The sequence below is a fragment of the Crassostrea angulata genome, chromosome 10 (genome assembly GCF_025612915.1).
Source record: "Crassostrea angulata isolate pt1a10 chromosome 10, ASM2561291v2, whole genome shotgun sequence".
Classification (NCBI taxonomy): domain Eukaryota; kingdom Metazoa; phylum Mollusca; class Bivalvia; order Ostreida; family Ostreidae; genus Magallana; species Magallana angulata.
Genome location: NC_069120.1, coordinates 20,711,051 through 20,732,107, shown reverse-complemented (window position 1 = coordinate 20,732,107; position 21,057 = coordinate 20,711,051). Strand labels below are relative to the sequence as shown.

General features: G+C 34.3%; 1 protein-coding gene across 7 annotated transcripts; it reads right to left on the bottom strand.

Annotated features, from left to right (window-relative positions):
- Nucleotides 1-601: 601 nt before the first annotated feature.
- LOC128166920 (uncharacterized) lies at nt 602-21,057 on the bottom strand. Of its 7 annotated transcripts, XM_052832381.1 has the most exons (16): nt 20,971-21,057; nt 16,004-16,132; nt 15,704-15,726; nt 10,879-11,031; nt 10,292-10,420; nt 9,379-9,441; nt 5,172-8,192; nt 4,692-4,985; nt 4,293-4,409; nt 3,986-4,087; nt 3,558-3,674; nt 2,980-3,065; nt 2,700-2,804; nt 2,133-2,219; nt 1,795-1,889; nt 602-1,256 (listed from the first exon to the last, which is right to left on the bottom strand). In XM_052832381.1, exons 3-16 carry the CDS (start codon nt 15,722-15,724, stop codon nt 1,150-1,152), a joined length of 4,497 nt encoding a protein of 1,498 aa, XP_052688341.1. In that variant the 5' UTR covers nt 15,725-15,726; nt 16,004-16,132; nt 20,971-21,057; the 3' UTR covers nt 602-1,149. The 7 variants fall into 7 exon arrangements, with proteins under 7 accessions (XP_052688341.1, XP_052688343.1, XP_052688338.1 ...); XM_052832383.1 differs by lacking the exon at nt 15,704-15,726; XM_052832378.1 differs by lacking the exons at nt 15,704-15,726; nt 16,004-16,132; nt 20,971-21,057 and adding an exon at nt 13,904-15,676.

Below are 21,057 nucleotides of genomic sequence, written 5' to 3'. Positions count from 1 at the left end.
AATATACATTGAACATGTGGTATTGACCAATTTTGTCCAGTTTGCATAGTAGAAATGATACTAATAAGTAAACATAAATATTAATAAATTTAATTTAAAAAAACCCCTTAAATTCATGTACATACACAAATGCAATCTGTATTTAAAATGTACATACATATATATCACTTCTTTGCACATACATAATTTACTGATGTAGAATAAATTAAAAACAACACAAAAAAAAAAACCTTATATTTTGCATGGAATCTCTTTTTGTATTAATTTCCCAACAATATGAATAAATTATATCAAAGCAATATGAGCTGCATTTTTTATTGCAAAATCTTCATTTTTGTTTGGAATGACAAAAATGATAATGGTTTATTATTAACTTTTCAAGTTTTGTTGGTCATATTTCGAAGGAAAAGCTATTTAAAGGCTTATATTGTAGCAAAATAAGATTATTGTCGTCCGTCAAAAAAAGATTTACCATATATTTGATAGAACAAAAATCTTTTTCCTGATGAAAAGTAACAATTTGTTAGTTTAATATTACCTATAATTTCTAAAGAAGTAAGCTTCATAAAAAAATGTTATAAAAGCACACTTTTGCAGCAAAATAGAATTTTGAAATATGCAGCTGACATGTTGCTTTAATAGAACTTTAAAAGTATTCAACGAGATCATGCAGCAGGTGACATTAAAACTGATAGTGAATATCAATTAAAGACGTTTTTGTTCATTGAATTGTATAGGCTTGTTTTTAAAGGTCATTGAAAAAAAAACACCAACAAAAAAGAAATAAAAGACATGAAACCCTGAAATTAAGAATTCTTTTCCATATTGGAATTTGTTCACAAACTTGTAAAAGCAATGCCACAATTCCATAGCATTAACAAAATTTGGTTTTCACCAAAATATAAACTCTAGAAATACATGTATAACAGGAACCAATCTGCTTCATCTCTCTCTTTAAAGAAAGACTTCCAATCACAGGTAGAGTTTTGGCATCAGAGCCATGATGGTGTTTTCTTAAAGAAAACGGCTCAACAATGATCTAGAATCCTGCACACTACACACTTGGGATTTAAATGGCCTTGTACCATTTCCTGTTTAATTTGAGGTCATGTTTACATAAGCGACGAGCCAACAGCTGTCTTCTCTCGGTCACCTCCATGCACTCGCTGGCTTTGCTGCAAACTTCGCCTTGATAGCGGCGGCTTTCGCTTTGACATTGCTAGTAGAGGGCTTTGCTGATGTAGTTTTCCCGGTAACTAAAAAATCAAAAAATTATCATCTTTAAAAAAACAGATATATCTTGTTATGCACTATTCTATGCACATTAAAATTCCCCAAACATAATATGATGCCAGCCCTGGCTTATTTTATGATGCCATGATAATTCATGAGATACTCGTTATGAACACACATGAAATGTTAGCTGGAAGATTCTCAGCAAGAGTTCTAACATTTTGGGGTGGAAAATAATCTTTAAGGCATATATATTTGAATGTACCAGACTTTATACCTTTTGTTAGTCATCTACAATCAAGGCTAAATAAAAAGAAAAAAATTATGACAACAAAATAAAATCAGATTAAAGAATATCACATCACAGACAGCACGGCAAAACCCCAAATTACTTACACCAGGGCCATATTAAACATACACTGAAATAATTGTATATTTTAAAAAAGATTATCTGAAAATACACCCAGCAGAAACTGATACAGTTCTTATACATTTATTAGAGAATACATGTAATGATGTACAAGTTTCTGGTGATGAGTTGCTATGATCAACCATGCCTACCTGTTGCCCCAGCTGACACTGGTCGCTTGGCCTTGGTAGCTGCTAGTGACACCGGCTTGCTCAGAATAACACCAGGTCTGGACTTGCTTGTCTCTCTGTGAAATTAATCAAATATATCTTCAAATTTTTAGAATTGATTTCATTTTTCTATTAATATAAACATGAATTATGACAAAACTGTATAAAATTTGAAGTGTTACTTTGATGTGCATGCAATATCAACTGTATAATATATAGTATTACATGTAATATTTTGTAGAATTTTTAAATTTTTGCAAAACATTGATTAGCAAACTTCACGTTTATGTTTAGGGGGATCTAACTTTTGACAAGCTCACCTGGCAGGGTTGGTTGCAGTTGTCTGTCCTTGGATTGGTTTCAATGCCCTAGATAAGAGAGATTGGAAGTGACGTCTCATTGGCTCACTGGAAGGGAAGAGCAGACAATCCAGTCAGGACGACCACGGATTGTGCCGAGTGTGTTAGCCACAGCAAGCTGCTCTTCCAATCAGTGTGCCCCATATGAAACAGATCGGTGATGTAGGCGAGATTATAAAACCACACAATCAAAACATATTAAAAGTCAGTGCTGTTAGCTTACAAACAGTCAATTTATGTGATAAGTGCCATTAACCCACACTGTTCTTTTTTTGTGAAAAAATTGAAAATTTTCACAGAAAGTTAAAGAAGAAAACAGTAATTTTACATGATTCATTAAATAGTACTAAAATAATACAAATTCCAGCAAACTTAAGAATGAGAGTGTGCAATCAAGTACTGGTATATTGTACTCAATTTTTTTTTTTTAAATTCTAATATTAAATACAGTCATGTTTCTTCATACTGACCCATTTGTTTGGATGTGGTATACATTTCTGACCTCATCAATAGAGGCTGTGACATTACCTGAAGTCTATGGACTGGTTAGCATTGTGACTAGAGCTGTGTCTGGGTACAGGGGTCTCGGCCGGGGCAGACTGGGGACGCAAGTTACCGCTCACTTCAGAGTCACTACGCACAGATAAGGACTAATCAATCGATACCTCTCAGAATATTCAGATATAAAACTTAATAACTGGCCTCAACATCAATACACATGAAAAAGCCAATTTTAAAGGTTTTACGTCACATGAATAAAATAAACATTGAATACTGTCATGAGGTTCAACATTGATTTTAAGGATACTTTGCTTTTCGCTTTCTTTCCATAGCCTTAAGAGTGGCTGAACTGATCCTTGGATGAGAGGTAGAGACACTAGCTCTAATAGAGTTCTGAAAATTTAAAGTACAAAAATTCATTACACTGGGCAATTTCAGATTGAAGTCATCATTATTCTTCAAAAGGGATTGAAAAAAATCTTTCAGCACCACAAAAATCACTGTTTCTTTAAAATAAAGCTTTAACAACTCTAGTGCAAAAAGATATTGTGAAATGGCCAACAAACTACCATCAAAGATCTATCAATAAATGAACAATTTTAGAAATCTAAATATGGTATAACATACATATACTATACTACATAATAGCTGAAGTTGGGGTTGAAGTTTCTGTGCATTGTTTAAATATCTTAGGTTAAAAACTGGCACTGGGGCCATAAAACTTAGACAAGCTCTGTTTCGATCGCGGACTCACTTTTCCACAATGAATATATAGTAGAAAAGTGAGACTAAGATCAAAAGTAAGCTTGTCAAGGTTTTATGGCCCTGGGCCAGGTTGAGGTCTATAAGGTTAAATTTGACATTTAACACCTTGTAAGCTCTTACACTGTCTCTAAGCCTCTTTTCTTCCATCAGCTGTCTAGAGTGAGCTATAAGAGCCATTCTTTCATGAACAGGAATCTCAAAGAAAATCTCATGGATGTCCAGCAAAGCTGCCTGCAGCTGATGAATAGAAATCAGAAGGCTGTATTTAGCTCTTGATCTAAGATGCATAGATACATTCAAAGCAAGTTAGCGAAATAGATTATGGTATAAAAAAAAATTGATTTTTTAAAAGAACAATAACATGTAATAGCTTTGAACATTTTAGAAGCTTCAAAATCACAATAACGTAGATTGACATTAAAGTTTTGATACATGCTTTTAATTTACAAGAATGTGAACTCCTTGAATTTGACCCTACCTTGAACATTTGTTACCAGCTTAATTCTTTCTACACAGTCCTATTATGAATGCCATTTATTTGTGTTTACCTGAGCTATGATCCTGTCAAGCAGATCCCTGTCTTGATGAGAGAAAACACCTCTCTTGATGGGGGTCTCTGTCTGAAAACTGTACGCAAACTGCTTGGTGTCCTGCAAAATTAGTATCAAGTGAAGTTCATAAACAGAAAGAGGAACGACAGATAACCCAAGGCCGACAAAATCGCTCTTTAAAACTCCAATTTTTTCCAATTCATATTATATAATATCACCATGCTTTTTTATATCTACATCTACAAGTAACTGTATAAATTCCCACTTTCTGCTGCTCGCTGGACACATGTACTGTATCGTTTACCTGTATAGTTCTGACAATTTCCTGGACTTTCTCTGTCTTTAGCAGTCTCCTGGTTAAGTAACCCTTGACGTAGGCTGAAACTCGCTCAAAACAAGGCTGAAGGTCATCATCAAAAACCTGTGTAGATGTATAACAAGATTCTCTATTACATGGAGCAATATCACAAAGTGCAAAGTGTAATTTAAGTACCGGTACATAAACTAAAACATTGGGATTGGTGCGTTTTAATCTATTTTAAAACAAAAATTTAAATATCCTGTACTTATATAAAAAAAAAAAAACACCAAAAAACCAAACAAACAAACAAAACAAAATTGACACATTTAAGTAGAAATTCAAGTATATTTTTATATAAAAGAACCCCCCCCCCCCTAAAAAAAATCAAATAATACAACTCACCCTATCTGGAATCCTGACTGGTTTACTGTGTCTGGATGAAGATGGCTGTTTTACAGGTGAATGGACGAGAGGTTTGAAGGATTTGGGTGAAGGGGTGGAATGATTGACGAACTGGAGGGACTGTTTGGGAGTGGCTCGGCTGAAGGTACTGATGTCTGAGTTGTTATCCCGGTCCTTGGGATTGAAGTAAAGACTTGGACTAGATATATAGGCATAATGCTTGGGGATTGTGTCATGGTATTTGTCTTTTCCTGTGGTATTTCCATGGTGACTTATATGGCTGATGTTGAAAGGCTTTGGGAAAAAAAATCAAGAAAAAATGTATCAGGCTCTTTTAATTAATTAGATAAGTACACTGAAGAATGTACTTGATTAGTAGACAATTATGTCACTCATTAAAGTTTTAAGTTTTTTATGTGAACAACTATTTTCAGAGAAGAGTCTCCCTCAAATCTATATAGTAAACAAAATGTAACTTACTTGCTCCACAGGGTCTGAATTATAAACTGCGTTGTTTTCCGGTGAGTGCTGAAGGTTTGGTTGACTGAGCTGAGTGCTGTTGCTGAGGTAAGAAACATTGCTAAAGTCTTGCTTTTTTATATTATTCTGATAACTCGCAATATCATTCTGTAATTCCATTTGCTCTCTTCTTTGGATAACAAAAAGTTCCTCCAACTGCTGTCTCTGTTGTTCAATTAAAAATTTACGGATTTTGTCAAAATGCTCGGCTTGAATCTGTATCAGTTCTTCTTCAGACATACTTTCAAGGGACTGGAGACTTGAGGTAAAGGACTGAATAGCTGCTGTGATGTCAGCGGGGGTTCCCAAAGGGGGCATGTCTGACGGCATCCCAGTATTCACTGGAGAAGCCTCTCTCTGGCTCTGAACCTGAGAGAGGTACTTCTGTATATGTTCTGCCTTACCCTCTTGTTCAGTTGAGGTATCTATGGATATATTTTGTGCACGTGACTTTTCGTATCCATTTTTCACTTCTGCGTCCATGTTGAGTTTTCTTTGAGCAGAACGTGAGGCTGGTCCCTTGTTGTCTGTTCTACTGGTTACAAACTCGTGGGACTCAGCAGGTACAACTGCTGGTGACGCCTGGTGGACCGGCTTAGAGTTCAGCTGTGCTCTCTTTGCTTCTGCTTTGCTACGAATTCCCTGAGTCTGTACTCTGTAAATAGAATCTGCTGTGTTGGGTCTAAGTTGTGATACTGATGGATGCTGGGATGAAAGATTTTCACTTGATGTCACACTGGGTTGGGTTTTGTCAGTTTTCATGCTTGTATTTCTACTGCCTCCTAATACTTTTTGTGAGTTTGAAGCTTGACTCCCACTTCTTGAATCTGATACCGATGATTTGGTATTTCCAAACCCCGAATCTCGACTTTTGAGTAGATCTTGACTAGCTTTGAGTGTACTACATTGACTACTTTCGTCAGATCTCACACTTTCTTTCACACTGCCTTGAGTATCAACATGGGAAGACGAAGACACATTAGTCTGCACAAATCCTTCTGAAGTCCCAACCATGGATTTCCCTTTGAATTCATTTTCTTTGTCAGAGGTATTGTGTTCAAGTTCATTTCCATATCCATGAAATGGAAGACCTTTACTGAATATATCCTTGGGAGTCCCAGGAGAGGACTCGTCGGTTTCGGGACTCAGGGCCACTTTGCTCAACATAGACTCTGGTTCCTCGGAAATGTTCTCGCCACTGACCTGAGGCCCAGAGCCCAACCCCAGGTCATCCGAGTTTTTTGGCGCAATCTTGAGTTTCAATTTTTCCTGTGAATCGACAGTTTGCAGACCGTCCACTGTATCTACACTCACCCGCGGACTGTTCTGAGGAGTGATGTCCATTTTTCTCACAGAAATTCTACCCTCCAAAGACTGACTTGCACTGGTGCTTATCTCCGTCAAAAATGAAGAGAAATGAACTTTGCTTTTGGCTCCTTTTGGACTCATTCTCTTGTTCTGTTGTTGACCCCCTGATGCCGAGCCTCCGGAACTCATTATGGAGTTCGAAGCTGTACTCGTTTGAGTTCTATTTCCACCACTACTGGAACTGACCGGCTCAGAACTGACTGCACTAGAGTTATGTGAAGATGGAGTCTGTGTATTTGATGTTAACGATTCATCTGCTGTGTTTTCAGATGCCTCTTGCTGAATGTTATACTGATTTAAGAATAACTGAGCTTGAACAGACCCAGGTTGTATTCCTGCTGATGCTAGAATCTGATCTGTAATTTGCTGTCGAATCTCCACAGTATCATGTCCTGATGACCCAGTAGAATTCATTGTACTCATGGTGTCCTGAATGTTTAAACACTGCGATAATTTGGCAAGCACATGACTTATCTGCTGTTGCCGTACTGAAGACAGAGGCATTCCTGCAAATTCCTGTGGTAGTGAATTGCAGTTCTCCAAAGATGTCAAATCAGACAATGAATCAAGTCTTTCTTCCTTAGCATCTTCTTTAATTTGAGACGGTTTACTGCGTGGTACTGGGGTTTTGGGTTTTGCACCATGACTGCCCTTACTCTGTGATTTCTGCTGGGTATTCTGGGCCGTAGATTTTTCTGCATCTCTCTGTGATAGAGACTTCTTTTTCTTGGACTTTCCTACCAATGTTAAATTTGGAACACTTGTGGAACTAGATAATTTTGTCTTGGGAGACATTTTGCTCTTCTGCTCCTGAACTGATGGACTGCTGTCTGGTGACAAACCAGCAGAAGCCAGATCAGGATTAGAAACACTGTGCTGTACTGATTTCAAGAGTCTCTTTCTTCTTCGAGAAGCAGTTTCCTCCACCTGTGACTGTGAAGAGATTGATGTTTCTGAGTCTGATTTGTCAATGTCCCTTAGGTCAGGCTGTGATATAGAATACTGTCCTGATAAACCAAGCCTGGCCCTCCTCAGCTGTTGCTTGTTCTTTGGAGACGTTGGAGGTTTTGGAGTTGGCAAACCCTCAATCTTTGCAAAATTTGGAAGAGAGGACATTGAACTGGCTCTTTTCAGGTTACTCAGGGCTTTATTCTGGTTCTGGTTTTGAACCGGTTTTGGTATTTGGGACTGCTTGGATTTGCTGTTAGGCTGAGTTGTCTTTGCTGTCTTAGAATCAATTTTTTCCTTCACAGGTTCAGTTGTTTGTGATTTCACATTGATTGAAGAAACTTTTTTCTTCACATTGTTCTCACTTAAGTTTGGTTTTGCCTCACTTTTCTGAGCTGACACATTTTTTTCTTCCGCCTTTTTGGAAACTTGTGATCTTGAAGTCTCTGCATGCTCTCTCTTTGAACTGACACTTTTACTGGTAGTATCTGGCTGAGACGATCCACGGTCCTGCAGTCGGGACTGAGCTCTGGACCCTGTGTTCGTAGACTCCGGGGCTGAGTTTTTAAAGCTGGGTGCTGGAGACATTCTTACTGATGCACTGTCGGAACCCACAGGGGAGGAGCATGTAGACTCAGACACTCCTCGGCTGGAGGCTCTTTTCTCCTGTAAACAAGTCAAAAACACGTAATTATATCATTGAATCTCACTCTGCAAACAATACAAAGAAATAAATCTTAACACATTACTACATGTATTACAACTACAAAACATAATTCTGTATTCATCTTAAAACAAAAACAAAAGTTGTATCTTCCTAGTTTTACAAATAAAAGGCAATGGAATAACTTAAATGCAGAATTTGAATTCAAATCAGTGACATCAGAAAAGCAAGTATATGTATTAAAAACAATAGAGAAAGGAAATGTGCTCAATTTTAAAGCTCAGAACCAGACTCCTAAAACTCAGTGATTGTTACAAGTGAAACAAAACATAAAAATTTAAAAACATATTAAACAAATTACAGAATCTTGATATTCATAAAATTGATTTTTATTTTGTAATTTTTTTTAATTTTCCTAATCTATTTGTATGAAGTGTGAGATAATTTTTAACAGAAATAACAGCAAACCATATTTTCCCAACTATTTGAATGAAGGAAAGAGTTAAAGCATACCTGAGTATGTGTTCACTTATGTTTAATACTTATATACATGTACACACTCACACATATGTATACATCTTTACTTGGAATACAAATTTAAACAGGTTTAAAAGATAGTGTGTATATAGAACTTCAATCAAATCTGAAATACAGTGCAATGAACACATCAACAACACAAAGAACTCGGCTATCAGGGTTTCACTCTCAATCCAAAGGGACGGGTGTTAGCACTGGACATTGATTGGGATCAAGTGGACTGCTAGTACAAGCTCTACAGTGATCCAGATGATACGAAAACTCCCCTCACCAACGCATAATTTTGTGTATGTCAGAATATCATAGGACATAAAAAATTCCTTCAGTAACAATTTGATGATTTTTTTTTTATTTTTTCATAAAATGATCTGTGTCCAACTAATACAACCAATTTTTTAAAAATAAATTACTCACTTTTTAAAAAAATAAATGAAAATGTAATCACTTAAGCTTTTTCAAGAAACAAGTGTTTTGTGAAATAAATCTACAGGAAAACTACTGTAATGAATCTTTAATATACATGTACAATAACTCTTTAAAATTCTATCTAACATACACAAAGTTTTTTATGGAAAAAAACACCCAGAAATATGATTATCAGAGTATAAAGTCTCAAGAGTGACGAAAAATAAAAATTTCTCATCCACCTACAAGGAGTCGGGATATGTTAGCTGTCCGCGGCAATCGAGAGCGGCATTTTAAGGAAAATTCCTTCTGCAAAGTACATTTGCATGGAGGTTTAATGAAGGATGTTGGTTATGGATGAAATGGACGATGAATGAAGCAGACTAGGAAGGATACAAAAAATTTCAAATCGGCAAATTACGACCAAGGTATTGATCGAATACTTCACTGTTAACAGGGATAAAAGGGACTCTTTGCAAAGCACACAGAATCAAATTTCAGGTAAGATTATGGTTGTTTGGAAAAAATATAAAAGTTTAGCGGGCTTTATTGAATTTCTTAATGATACATTAAATTCAAGTTCTTTTACTTCTGCAGAGACATTAATTTAAAGAGATTTTGTACTAAATTTGATGATTAATAAGGAAAGAGAAAAATAACTCCTACATATCCTCTCAGTAAAAACAAGAAACTAGAATTTGTTAATGACTATGGTTTTTTAAATTGATATGAACAAAATTAGAGCACCTCCCCCATAGCATTACACATCTTCCCTAAAACCAGGGCTAATGATCAAATGTTATTACAACCTTAACGTAACCATGATTGTTATGGATGAAAAAATGATCAAAATGAAATACATATCTACATTACATTGGGTAATATATGATAACAAATCAAATTCCAAAAAAGTGTTCCAAAAGATTTTATTAATCAATAGCTAAATTCAGTGTAAATTCAATGTTTAAAACAAAAAGGTGAAAATGCCTTGAGCTGTTTATCTATTATACTATATAGTATTATTATAGTTTAATACATGTATAACATGTGTATAAAGTTAACAAGATATGGATACTTAAAACTTCTACATTTATTCTTTGGAAATCCCTGAGCACATAAGGGGACATAACTGATGATTTCCTAAGTAGACAATACCCACCTCTACCTCCGACACAATGGACTGTACTTTGGCCACCAACTGTTCTCGCTGCATTGTTCTCCTGCGTGTCTCGCGCTGAACAGCCTGCCGACGATAACCAGCCATTTCTTCTTTTCTTTTCTGTGTCATCTATAATGAATTCATAATTACTTACTGGTAGCATATATTTAAATAGATAATTGAGAAAAATTTATCTGTCATGATTTAACTTGCATAGATACCATATTTAAACTTTATCTGTTCACCTATATTGCACAGCACTGTAATAGTGACCCCCCCCCCCCCCCCCAAAAAAAAAACCCAAGTCAGAAATGCAGATTTAATTTTCATAGTGGCTTTTCAAATTAATTTACATGCAAGCTTAAACCACATAAACCTACCTAGTTATTTTATTTCAAATAGGTCATCTACTCGATTCTTGTAAATCAATTTGATTCAGATTTATAATGCACTCCCTAAAGCATTTTTGCCTGATTCGACTTCTCATTAGCTTTTGCATGCAAGTCCAAATATCCTAGCCAGACCAAAACTTATTAGAGATTAGAAAGTTTCTATGTAACAGAGTTAAGCGTGCTGTTTTTGTTTACCACAGGTGGCAGGATGGGGACGCCGTTGAAGGTGATGGCGGACGTGAACTTGTTGTCCAGACAGAGTGAGTGGTTGACCTCCGCTTTGTCCAGGGAGTGGTTCCTCGTCTCAAAGTACTCCAGCAGGTCCCCCATCATGGGCGGTAATGCTGCCTGGAAGATGTAACAAACACATATACCACAAGCATTGTTTACATCCTATCAAATTTTACATTCATCATAACACGTTTGATCATATTATATATACCAAACTCTTCAACAAATCTTTTGAAAATTTCTATCTGAAAAAAATCTAACTATTAATGGGAAGACAAATATTTGAAAATTTCTACTGATATATGAAAATCATAACTGTTGATTTAGAGAAAATTGAGTGCAAAGGCAACACAAAAATACTTTAGTCAGCTTATGATAAATTGTAGCTAATTGACAGTAGTCTTTAGTCAGCTTATGATAAATTGTAGCTAATTGACAGTAGTCTTTAGTCAGCTTACGATAAATTGTAGCTAACTGACAATAGTCTTTAGTCAGCTTATGATAAATTGTAGCTAATTGACAGTGGTCTTTAGTCAGTTTATGATAAATTGTAGCTAATTGACAGTAGTCTTTAGTCAGCTTATGATAAATTGTAGATAATTGACAGTAGTGTTATTAAACCAGAAGTCCTCTAGAAAATATCTTTATTTCTCTAATGTTCTATGTAATTTGTTCTGATTAAAACAATGAATAGTATGACATTGATATCAAATTCTTTATGAAAAATTGATATATTTTAATAAGGATTAAATAAAGATTAAATAAAGATTAAATATAGAGTCTTTACACATTCCAACACAGGTACATCTTACCATAATTATTTCAATATAGGTATATCCCTAATACAAAATAAATCCACCAGTGAGAGAAATTAGTAAATTCCAACACACAAACACAGTATTTGTGAACACCATCACCCTAAGTCACAAAGTTGTTGTTTATCATTGCTCATTAAAAACAGATCAACCCCCTCAAACAAACATCATGAGGAAGCAATGTTTAGAAATCACTCAATACACATTGCCAAATCTAAGATGACCTCATTTGGATACAGGTAAACATTTCACAGGTATTGGAGTTACCTAATAACACATAAATTAACAAACTCAGATCCCTCTTAATCTCTATTAATCCAACTGGAATCTGAAATGTTATGTTGAAGTGTAACAACCTAGCTGAGACGACTTCATATTTTTAAAGAAAAAAACAGAGAGAGATATCTAAACAGCTTTCCAGGTTGACAATAGTGGCATTTTGCCAGCACTCAAATTCTATGCATGTCGGGTTTGTTTTTCCAATCAAATACATGTTATTATAAATACCTGTATATCTAAGAGACATATTAATTTTCTAGAATTATGGATGAACTTTTCTCAAATGGTGAAGGCTATTACAAACCTTTAAAACCTTATTCCTCTGCTTTATTATTTTCCTTGTAAACTTTTAATATACACCATAGTCTATATTCGAGGATCAATATTTCAACATGTATGCTTACTTAGCTCATTCTTTTCCTTTATAAAAAATTTAAATCCCCAAAGCAAAAAATCTACAGAAATGGTCTATTTATTTCAATGTAATGCTTGAATTAATTTTACTACTTTATTGATCAAATTGTGAGTGTATCTTTTGGTCATTATAGACAAGACACATGAATTGTTCATAATATCACTTTAACTTTAATCCATTATTTTTCAAATATTAATAATAACGTTGCAATATATTTGGATGCCATTGTTTTATCAAATGTCAATGTGACAATTCATTAATACTGGTATATTAAAAAAGATTGAATGATTTTTATCACCAAAATCAAAGAATTAAAGCATGTCTACAGATCAGCACTTAATTAATAATGATCTTGGAATTCCAGATGAAAAAAGAGCTTATGAAATATATATGATCACAAAAACATGGCTAAACTTGACAATTATTTATTTTACTAAGGCATTAACAGTGACTTGAAAAAGGGAAAACTTCTATTTTACATACATTAATAAACTATTTTTCATACATTGATAAAGAAGCAATATTAGTCAAATTTATACTCGATTGTAACATAGCCCTTTCCTGGACACCTGAGAGCAGAAGAAAGAGAAGAAGACCCAAAACTGTCGTAGAAAGTGGATGGAGATCCTGTGCTGAGGTGAGGATTGCGGCTGCGGACAGAGGTGAATGGGTATGTTCAGTTGGCGCCTTATGTGCCAGAAGGCAAGAGGAAAGGTAACAGGTAGGTAATTATAATCCCCCCCATATACATGTGTATTCCAAAACAAATAGCAATCACTTGTTTTTCATTCATACAAATTTTGTTATTTGGCATGCAATATGTGAATACTTGTATCTATCAAAGTAAAAGCTTATAGATTCACTGTGTAAATTTAATTTGCTTAAAGGTCAGCAAAATTGACTCTGAATAAGCTTGCACACTAATCATGCCTGAAAATTATAAAATATTCTTCACAACACTTTTATTTCTAATAAATTGTCATTCCTAATACCTGTTTAAAAAGGAATTTTTAATTTGTAATACAATGTATATGTGTAATTGGACACAGGATATGCTTACAATGTAAAAAGTACTTCAATGTGATATAACCTTGACCTTTATGAATGCCAGACTTTGCTATAATCGACCTTTAATGTTTGCAAAGCTCTAAATGTATCAAGTATGAGGGGTGTAACTCATATCAGTTTTGTTTCACCAGTGTCTTTAGATTATCATAATATCTGAAGTATAGACTCTTATCTCAAAGGTATTACAAAGCATCAATACATCACAGTGTGCATTTTGTGTATGCATCATAATTAAGTAACCAAAACAGAAATTGTAAGGTTTCTTATTAAATGTTATTTCTTTTTCATTGACATAGAGACCATATTAAACACACACACAAAATTTAAGACTAGTATTTTCATCCTTGATAATTTTTTTAAAATTAAAACCCCTACAATATTTCTCTTGAATATGTTACTCATTCCATCTTACCATTCTTAGAACTCTTTCTCGGATCCTTTGAAACTGATTTGTATCTTGACTGCCGTTTACAGACATATGATCAAGTCCCATATTTTGGGTCGTCATTTACACAAAAATCACCTTGTAATTGATTTAGTTTTCTCTTATATCAACCAAGACACAAATTGGTCCATTGAAGTTGCAAAAACTTTCAATATGGCCCAAAACTTCCCCATTTCAAATATGAGACTGGTTTCGTATGCCTATTTAGTGGCAATAATTTGCAACTACGGCACACAATGCAGATCTGTGACCAGTATGAGAAAGTAATCTGACACAATGGCTAGCTTTAATACCTATTATTTCCAAAAACAACTCTTGTTCCAAAACGATGCTTACCTCATTGGGAAACAAAAGAACTTTGAGATTTAAACTAAGTTTTTTTTCAGAAGTAAGCAGGCATAGCATTTAGGACTAGTACTACGGATTGTTATTTTATTTTTTTGGTTCCAAAGCCGGAGAATACTGGACAAAGCTGATTGTCTGGCCAATCCTTTGTTAATCCAATTACAGAAGCATTATCAAACGAGTACTGACCAGGCAGTTTATGTATTTACACTTTGGACCATTTTGTCCTCTCAAAGAGATAACATATATAACTAGATGAGAACAGGAGGGTACAAAGGTACACTGGATTATACCGGTACTCGATCATCTGACATAAATACGCTGCTACCCCCAAAATCTCAAAAGACTACTACATGACAAATTTTCAATATACAATATCCAGAACTTTCAAGAAAAGGAATTGGGGCTTTTTAATAAAAATAATTTTTTTCTATATGATGTCAAATAGCAATATCTTTGTGAACATGCTAAAAAAAATATAAATCAAGACATTTCATGTGTCAAATAAGTAATATGCCTTCAATACTTAAAATTTGATTTTACTTATTCTAAAATTTTCTCTGTATTACAAGTACATGTTAGTCTTCCTGCTCAAATTATCAAATTATGAGTTTTCTTAAATTAATTTCGCTTTTTGAAATAGAAATTGAAAGTGTTGAAAATGGGCAGATATAGACTTGAACAGGTCTTTATCTTTTTTTTTTTTAATTTCTTTAGTATCATTTTGACAAAATTTCTCTGTTTCATATCTAGAAAATTGAATTTTTTTGCTTGATCTTTACCATACTGCCATCAAACATAGAGGTTTGACTTTATATGTTTAGCATCAATAACAGTGATAAAAGAGAATACTGATTATTAAACATAAAGTCTGGGCTGAGCAAGCCTATGGCTGATATTACAAATCTAAATTTGATTTCCATAAATCACTTATACCCTGGTACATGACTCTAAAACACTAAAGATTGATAAAAAAATCAAATTAACTTCCCATAAGAATAAGAAACTAATTGCGCAACTTGTAGTATCTTGATCCAAGACAGGAATAAACTAATATAGCTCTGTAGCAGTAGGACCTTGTTAATTATGTAAGTCGGCTCATGCGTAAAAGAAATAGGCCAATGTATTAAATCATGGTAATTAAGTTCAATCAATATCATCCAGGTCAATATGACAGCAGTTACATACTCTGTGCATTAATTTGTCTGGTGAAAATAAAATACTTAATAGCAGTATCGCTGTACATCACGAATCCCACTTGCATGTAAACTGCAATTATTAGTTTTATGTCTTTTCAGCATCCCGGGTAAACACCAATTAATGGCCTATTTTTACCACAACATGATTCCTTTTAATTGTTTCAGTTAACATTAGGGAACTCCAAAGTTACTTCAAGCAAAATAACACAGTAAGCTTGCAAACCTCTGGTGTTTCCTTGTCCATGCCTAAATCAATTAAAATCTTATACACATGTATGTGCAACTCTCTTCATGCATAAATAACAGTTAACAACTTTAATCCATGTTATATATATATTATATATAAACATTTTCACTGGATATGCTTTGTTAACAAATTTCCATACAAGATCATGCATAGGAGTACTCATAAAATAAAATTACTGTACAAACTTTAGAGCGGTACATGTATGTTTCTGTCTGCATAAGAATCAGATGCAGAGTGCTGATTTTAATTGTTTTGCTTATTCATCCATGTTCCTACCGTTGACTTCCCTCAGATTGTGTGATGTACCACTACAAAGGCGGAAGCATTGCGGCTCTGTCAATATCCTTCAATCTGCCATCATCTTCAACTGGCACCTAACTTTCATTATTAATTCATTCATGAACTCTGTAATAGATACAAAGAGTACACAATGTAAAGATTTGCAGTCACGTTTCAGATAAAGCGCGTACATGTAAACTTAACTTTGAATTCTTCCAATGTCATTCAGAGTTGAGTAATTATCTAAAGTTATATACAATCTATCATTGAATATTGATTATGGAACGAACACCAAATGAGAGTAAGTTAACAAAGTTTAGGAGAAACTGCTGTTTTGAAAAAAATCTAAACATACACCATGTACATATATACTGTACCCTTATTTGTAACATTAATTAACCCTTTCCTGTTTGATTTTACTTTTTGCAGCTAAAAAATTTAATATGTATAAAAATACACAAACTTCTTAATAATATGTTTTACGGTGCGACCGTTGGGGCGAGCACAGCATGTGATCAAACAATGAATTATAATAAATTAATAAAATAAAATTAACAACGTGAAATTTGAATGCCAAAAAATAAAACATACCTATTTTTCAGTAAATTTTCATTATTCATAGTTTATAAGATTTGTTATAATTTATTTATTTATATGTAGAACAATAGTTTAATCTCAGATACAATGTTGTTAAATAATAAAGATTTTAATATAAAAATATTCATTGCACTGCATCTCCTCTTTTAAAGTGATTGTGATTATGATTGATTGATTGATTTCCCCCTTTTTTTTTGGCAGTAGACATTTTTTCTTAAACTTACATATAAAACTTGACTCATCATAGAGCTCCCCCCATGCTAAAAATTTTTTTCATTTTTGTCAATTTACACATAGAAAATCGACTTACCATGGATTTGCCCCTCCACTTAAAAAAAAATAATTAATGTTTAATTTTATTTTTAATTTACGCTTAAAAATATTTGCTTATCATGTTAAAAGAACATGGTGTTGCCCCCCCCCCCCCAGCATGTAATAAATGGAAGTGAAAATAAAGAAACCATTGAACTGCTAAAAAGCTGAAGGATTAGAATTTTCATGATTTATTTTTCTTTTTGCTTGCAAAGATTTTTTGGATGAGGCTGCCATCCACCCACCCACCCCCTTTAAAAAAAGGCGTTTCAGGAAATTACCGTAATTATAGTGAATAAAATATTTGTGAGCATTCATCCAAATTAGTGCAATTCAAAACTGTTTCCTGTATCTGAAGAAATGTCCTTATTCGTCAGCTGTTCTTTATCTTAGCCTTTGCAAGATTTTAAGAGGATTTTGGTCATTTCAGCAGATTTACAATAACTTCAATTAGAGTAATTTCCCCTTATCAGTGCTTATTGTGACGTCAAAGCTGACGTTGGTTAAGTTGTCGTCTTACTCTTTAAAACTCCCCTGAGAAATAAAAGTATGCGAAGTATACTGTTTTATTTACTTAAAAAGCATGATGTTCTTAAAATTACACATCTTATAAGCTTTTCAAAGGTTTTACTTTGATTCTCGGAAGAACGTGATGTTGGAACGTGAGGTTGGAAACCATTGGTACTATGAATTGTGGGTCAAAATTTACTGACTCCGAAAAAATATATCGGATCAATGTATAAACGTTTGTGACGTCACACGATTATTTTTGATTGAAAGTGTACTGAGGTGAACTTTAGAGGGAACATTGACTGTATGTCGCTTACATCGTTATTGTTTTTACTGTCTAAATTTGTCTTGCTGATTCTCGTGAGAGTGTGAAGTGATAAAAATTGCCATGATTACAGGGAACTACTGGGACGATTAAAACGATGCATTACTGGTCCGATTTACTGACGCCAAAAAAATCCGTTGAATGAATGTGCAACTAGTCCGAATTTTCTATTCACACACGCCTTGCCGGTAGAGCTCGCTTCGCGCCGGCGCTGTGCGCCGGCGAGCTGCGCTCGCTATTATGAATAATATTATATCAGCACTCACATGGATTGTCGATCTTTATAACTACATATCGGTATATGCGATAAGACAGATCATTATATATTTATTGTAAGTATGAAACTTAAATACTTTATTAATATACATGTATTATATCATATATATGCAGTGTTCATGTAAAAAAATAAAACTTATTTGTTTAAAATTTTTTTATGTTTAAATTTCATCCTCATCCCTTTGAGGGTTGTGTAAGCATAGAATCAATTTGGGACAGTCTGCAAAAAATATTGGGCTACCTGAAACATTGAAATACAATGAACATAATATCAAAGTTACACACTTTGGAAACCTGCAATATATATGCATATTTTAATAGTTAATTAATGAGCATATGCCATGGGGTAGACAGACACCTCGGCCAAACGACACCTCCGCCCTGACAGATCAGCCCAAAATTATCTACAAGTCTGCCCATATAAAAGACGCATCGGCACAATGAAAATTTTTGGCTGTAATATACATGTATACGATATGTCTATGTATGCAATAAGATTTTTCTCTATTTTACAGAGTTGTCTTATATCTTTGGCCGACCCCTCAGGGCTGAGGAGTTATTGGGTCTGCATGTAGATGTACGTGGGCCGAGGTGTCATTGCAGCGAGGTGTCGTTGGGCTGACCTGTCTGACATTCTGCCATGGTGCCAGAGAGATCATGTAAACAATATATTTATATATATGCAGGTACATGTTGACCTGCATCATTAACCATAAGCTTAAACTCTGTCTACAATATTTTGTTAAGATCTTGCTGATTGCCTGACGTCATGACGTCAGGCATATCTAAGGTTTAAAAGTTACAATCTCCGAAACAGTGCAGACAATGGGATCAAGCAATATCATGATATTTCAGAACAAAAAGATTAACTGATGCATGTTTAAGGTGTCAGCATTTACATTCACAATTGATGAAAATGTATATGGGATTTAATAACAACAGCGAGCAAGATTTTTCAAGTAAAAGGGATGTTTACTATGCAATGCACGCGTGTAATCCTGATTTAAAAATAGATCAGCATTCCACCATATTTGATCGGTGAAAAGGGGGAGGGGGTCATCGCAACAAGTTGTAACATACTGTCTATTACGATACAATGTAAGTAATAATTGGTGTTGGATTATCATTATTACAAGAGAGTCATCAGTTTGGATTAAAACAAATACATATTTATACAGCTGGAATGTTTACTGGAGGAACTAAATAGCCAAAGCGGGTTGTGACCCGATTTTCATTCAGTTGGGCGATTTCATTAATCTTGAAAAGGGGTCAAAACTCGTGTGTTTTACTATAAATGTACATTACTACATTTAATAACAACTAATCAAGTGTGTTTGTTAATTCCATAGATTTCTTCCAAAACATCCGATCCAAAGTATTATATACATATATGTAGCTGTTACAAAAAAATGTCAAAAAATTCATCTGACCCCCTCCCCATGGATCTCTGCAAATGGATGAGTTCATTCAAACCTCAGCCGTTGTGTGAATGGTAAAGCAGGACTTCGTGCCATAAGTCTCATTCATAGTTTTTGCACACCGATTAGTGGACGAGTCATTAATCTCCAGCTTTCAAGCTTACATGCACTTATTTCAAATGATACTAGTATATATGTACATATCCTAGATCGAAAAAAGACCGACATTTTGTCTTAAATTTGCATGTACCGTTTATAAATTTCTGATCAGCAGCGAAAATTAAAGCTGCTTGGTCTGATTTTTTTGATATTACAGTATCAAATTTTTTTCAATACAAATCATTTATCTTAGAAAGTTATGGACTTTCTCCTATTTACACCAGCAGAATCAGTATCCTTTTAAAGTTAGAAATATTCAAAGTAAATAAGAATAATTTCTCTTTGGGCAAACGAAAAAACAAACCAAAATGCATCACGGAAATGTTTAAAATAGGAAACCGCTTGGTTTCGTCCCCCGAATGATTGGGTTTTTCAACCCGCATGCTGTGCATCGATTGTAAAGAAAGCAGACTTCAGAAATATTAGCGAACAAAACGTACACATGTCTATATGTAGTTTGTCTGATCATTTCGACCTTTATTTAAAGCGATTTCAAATTCGTAATACAACCATACCCGTCTCGTTGTCAGGGGTGAAATTTAACATGAGGCGAAGTAACGCGGTACCTTTTAACGTCGTTTGTTTTGTTAGCAAATTTTGTACGCATTTTTCTTCATTGAAATTTGGCATAATTGACGGGTAAAACTACTGCAATGTGTATTATTATACATATACTAAGCATAGCCATCGTTTAAAAGCGTGCATAAAATTTGATATAAAATCGGACCAAGCAGCTTTAAAATTCATTACTGATAAGATAACCTAATTGATATATGCATGCTTCCATTGAATAATTTTGATTAGTCAGGCAAGCTTTTTGGAAAGCTATTACTTGTTGATAATAAAGGAATAGTAACTCTTTGGGGACTATGAGGGCATGACTGGCACCTGGTTTCAGGAAAGGGTCATGCGCTTAGTCAAAAGGGAGGACAACCAATGCCACTTTAAAACTTCCCCTGAAATTTTTACGGTGAAAAGTGAGACGGATGCTAAAGTTCTCAAACTCATGCAAAAGTAGGCCTACAAAATTATCTAAAAATGCAGAATCACGGCTGATTTAATATACCCATGGTCAAAGAACAATATTCCACTATTATTCTATGGAATTTCAATACTTACATGCTTGAATTTTCTGAATAATAGCACGGGTTTCAAACACCTACGTTGGTTAATTAACATACAAAGAAACGAATCTTGAGATCATCAGTAACAAAGTCTGTCTGCTTTTGCAAGTCTACACATGTATATTTAATACACACGTGGATATCAAATTCTGATATAATTTGTTTTCATTCATGTCATTCATTCTTTCATATGATATCAAAATCGTATTATGAATAAAGAAAAGGGCGATTGTTTTTGCATACCTTTCAGAACATATAATCATCCCTAGATAGACAGGAATAGCGCCATTTATCAACAAACCGTCGTGTTTTGGTTGATTCCAAATTTGA

Bases quoted from the DNA above. Each gene is read 5' to 3' on its own strand.
- LOC128166920 (XM_052832378.1), bottom strand. From the start codon at position 13,999: ATGACGACCCAAAATATGGGACTTGATCATATGTCTGTAAACGGCAGT. The intron at 2,805-2,979 runs GTATCCTTAAAA...ATCTGTGCGTAG, and splicing joins GAAAGAAAGCGAAAAGCAAA to TGACTCTGAAGTGAGCGGTA. The intron at 1,890-2,132 runs GTGAGCTTGTCA...TTAATTTCACAG, and splicing joins ACTGCAACCAACCCTGCCAG to AGAGACAAGCAAGTCCAGAC.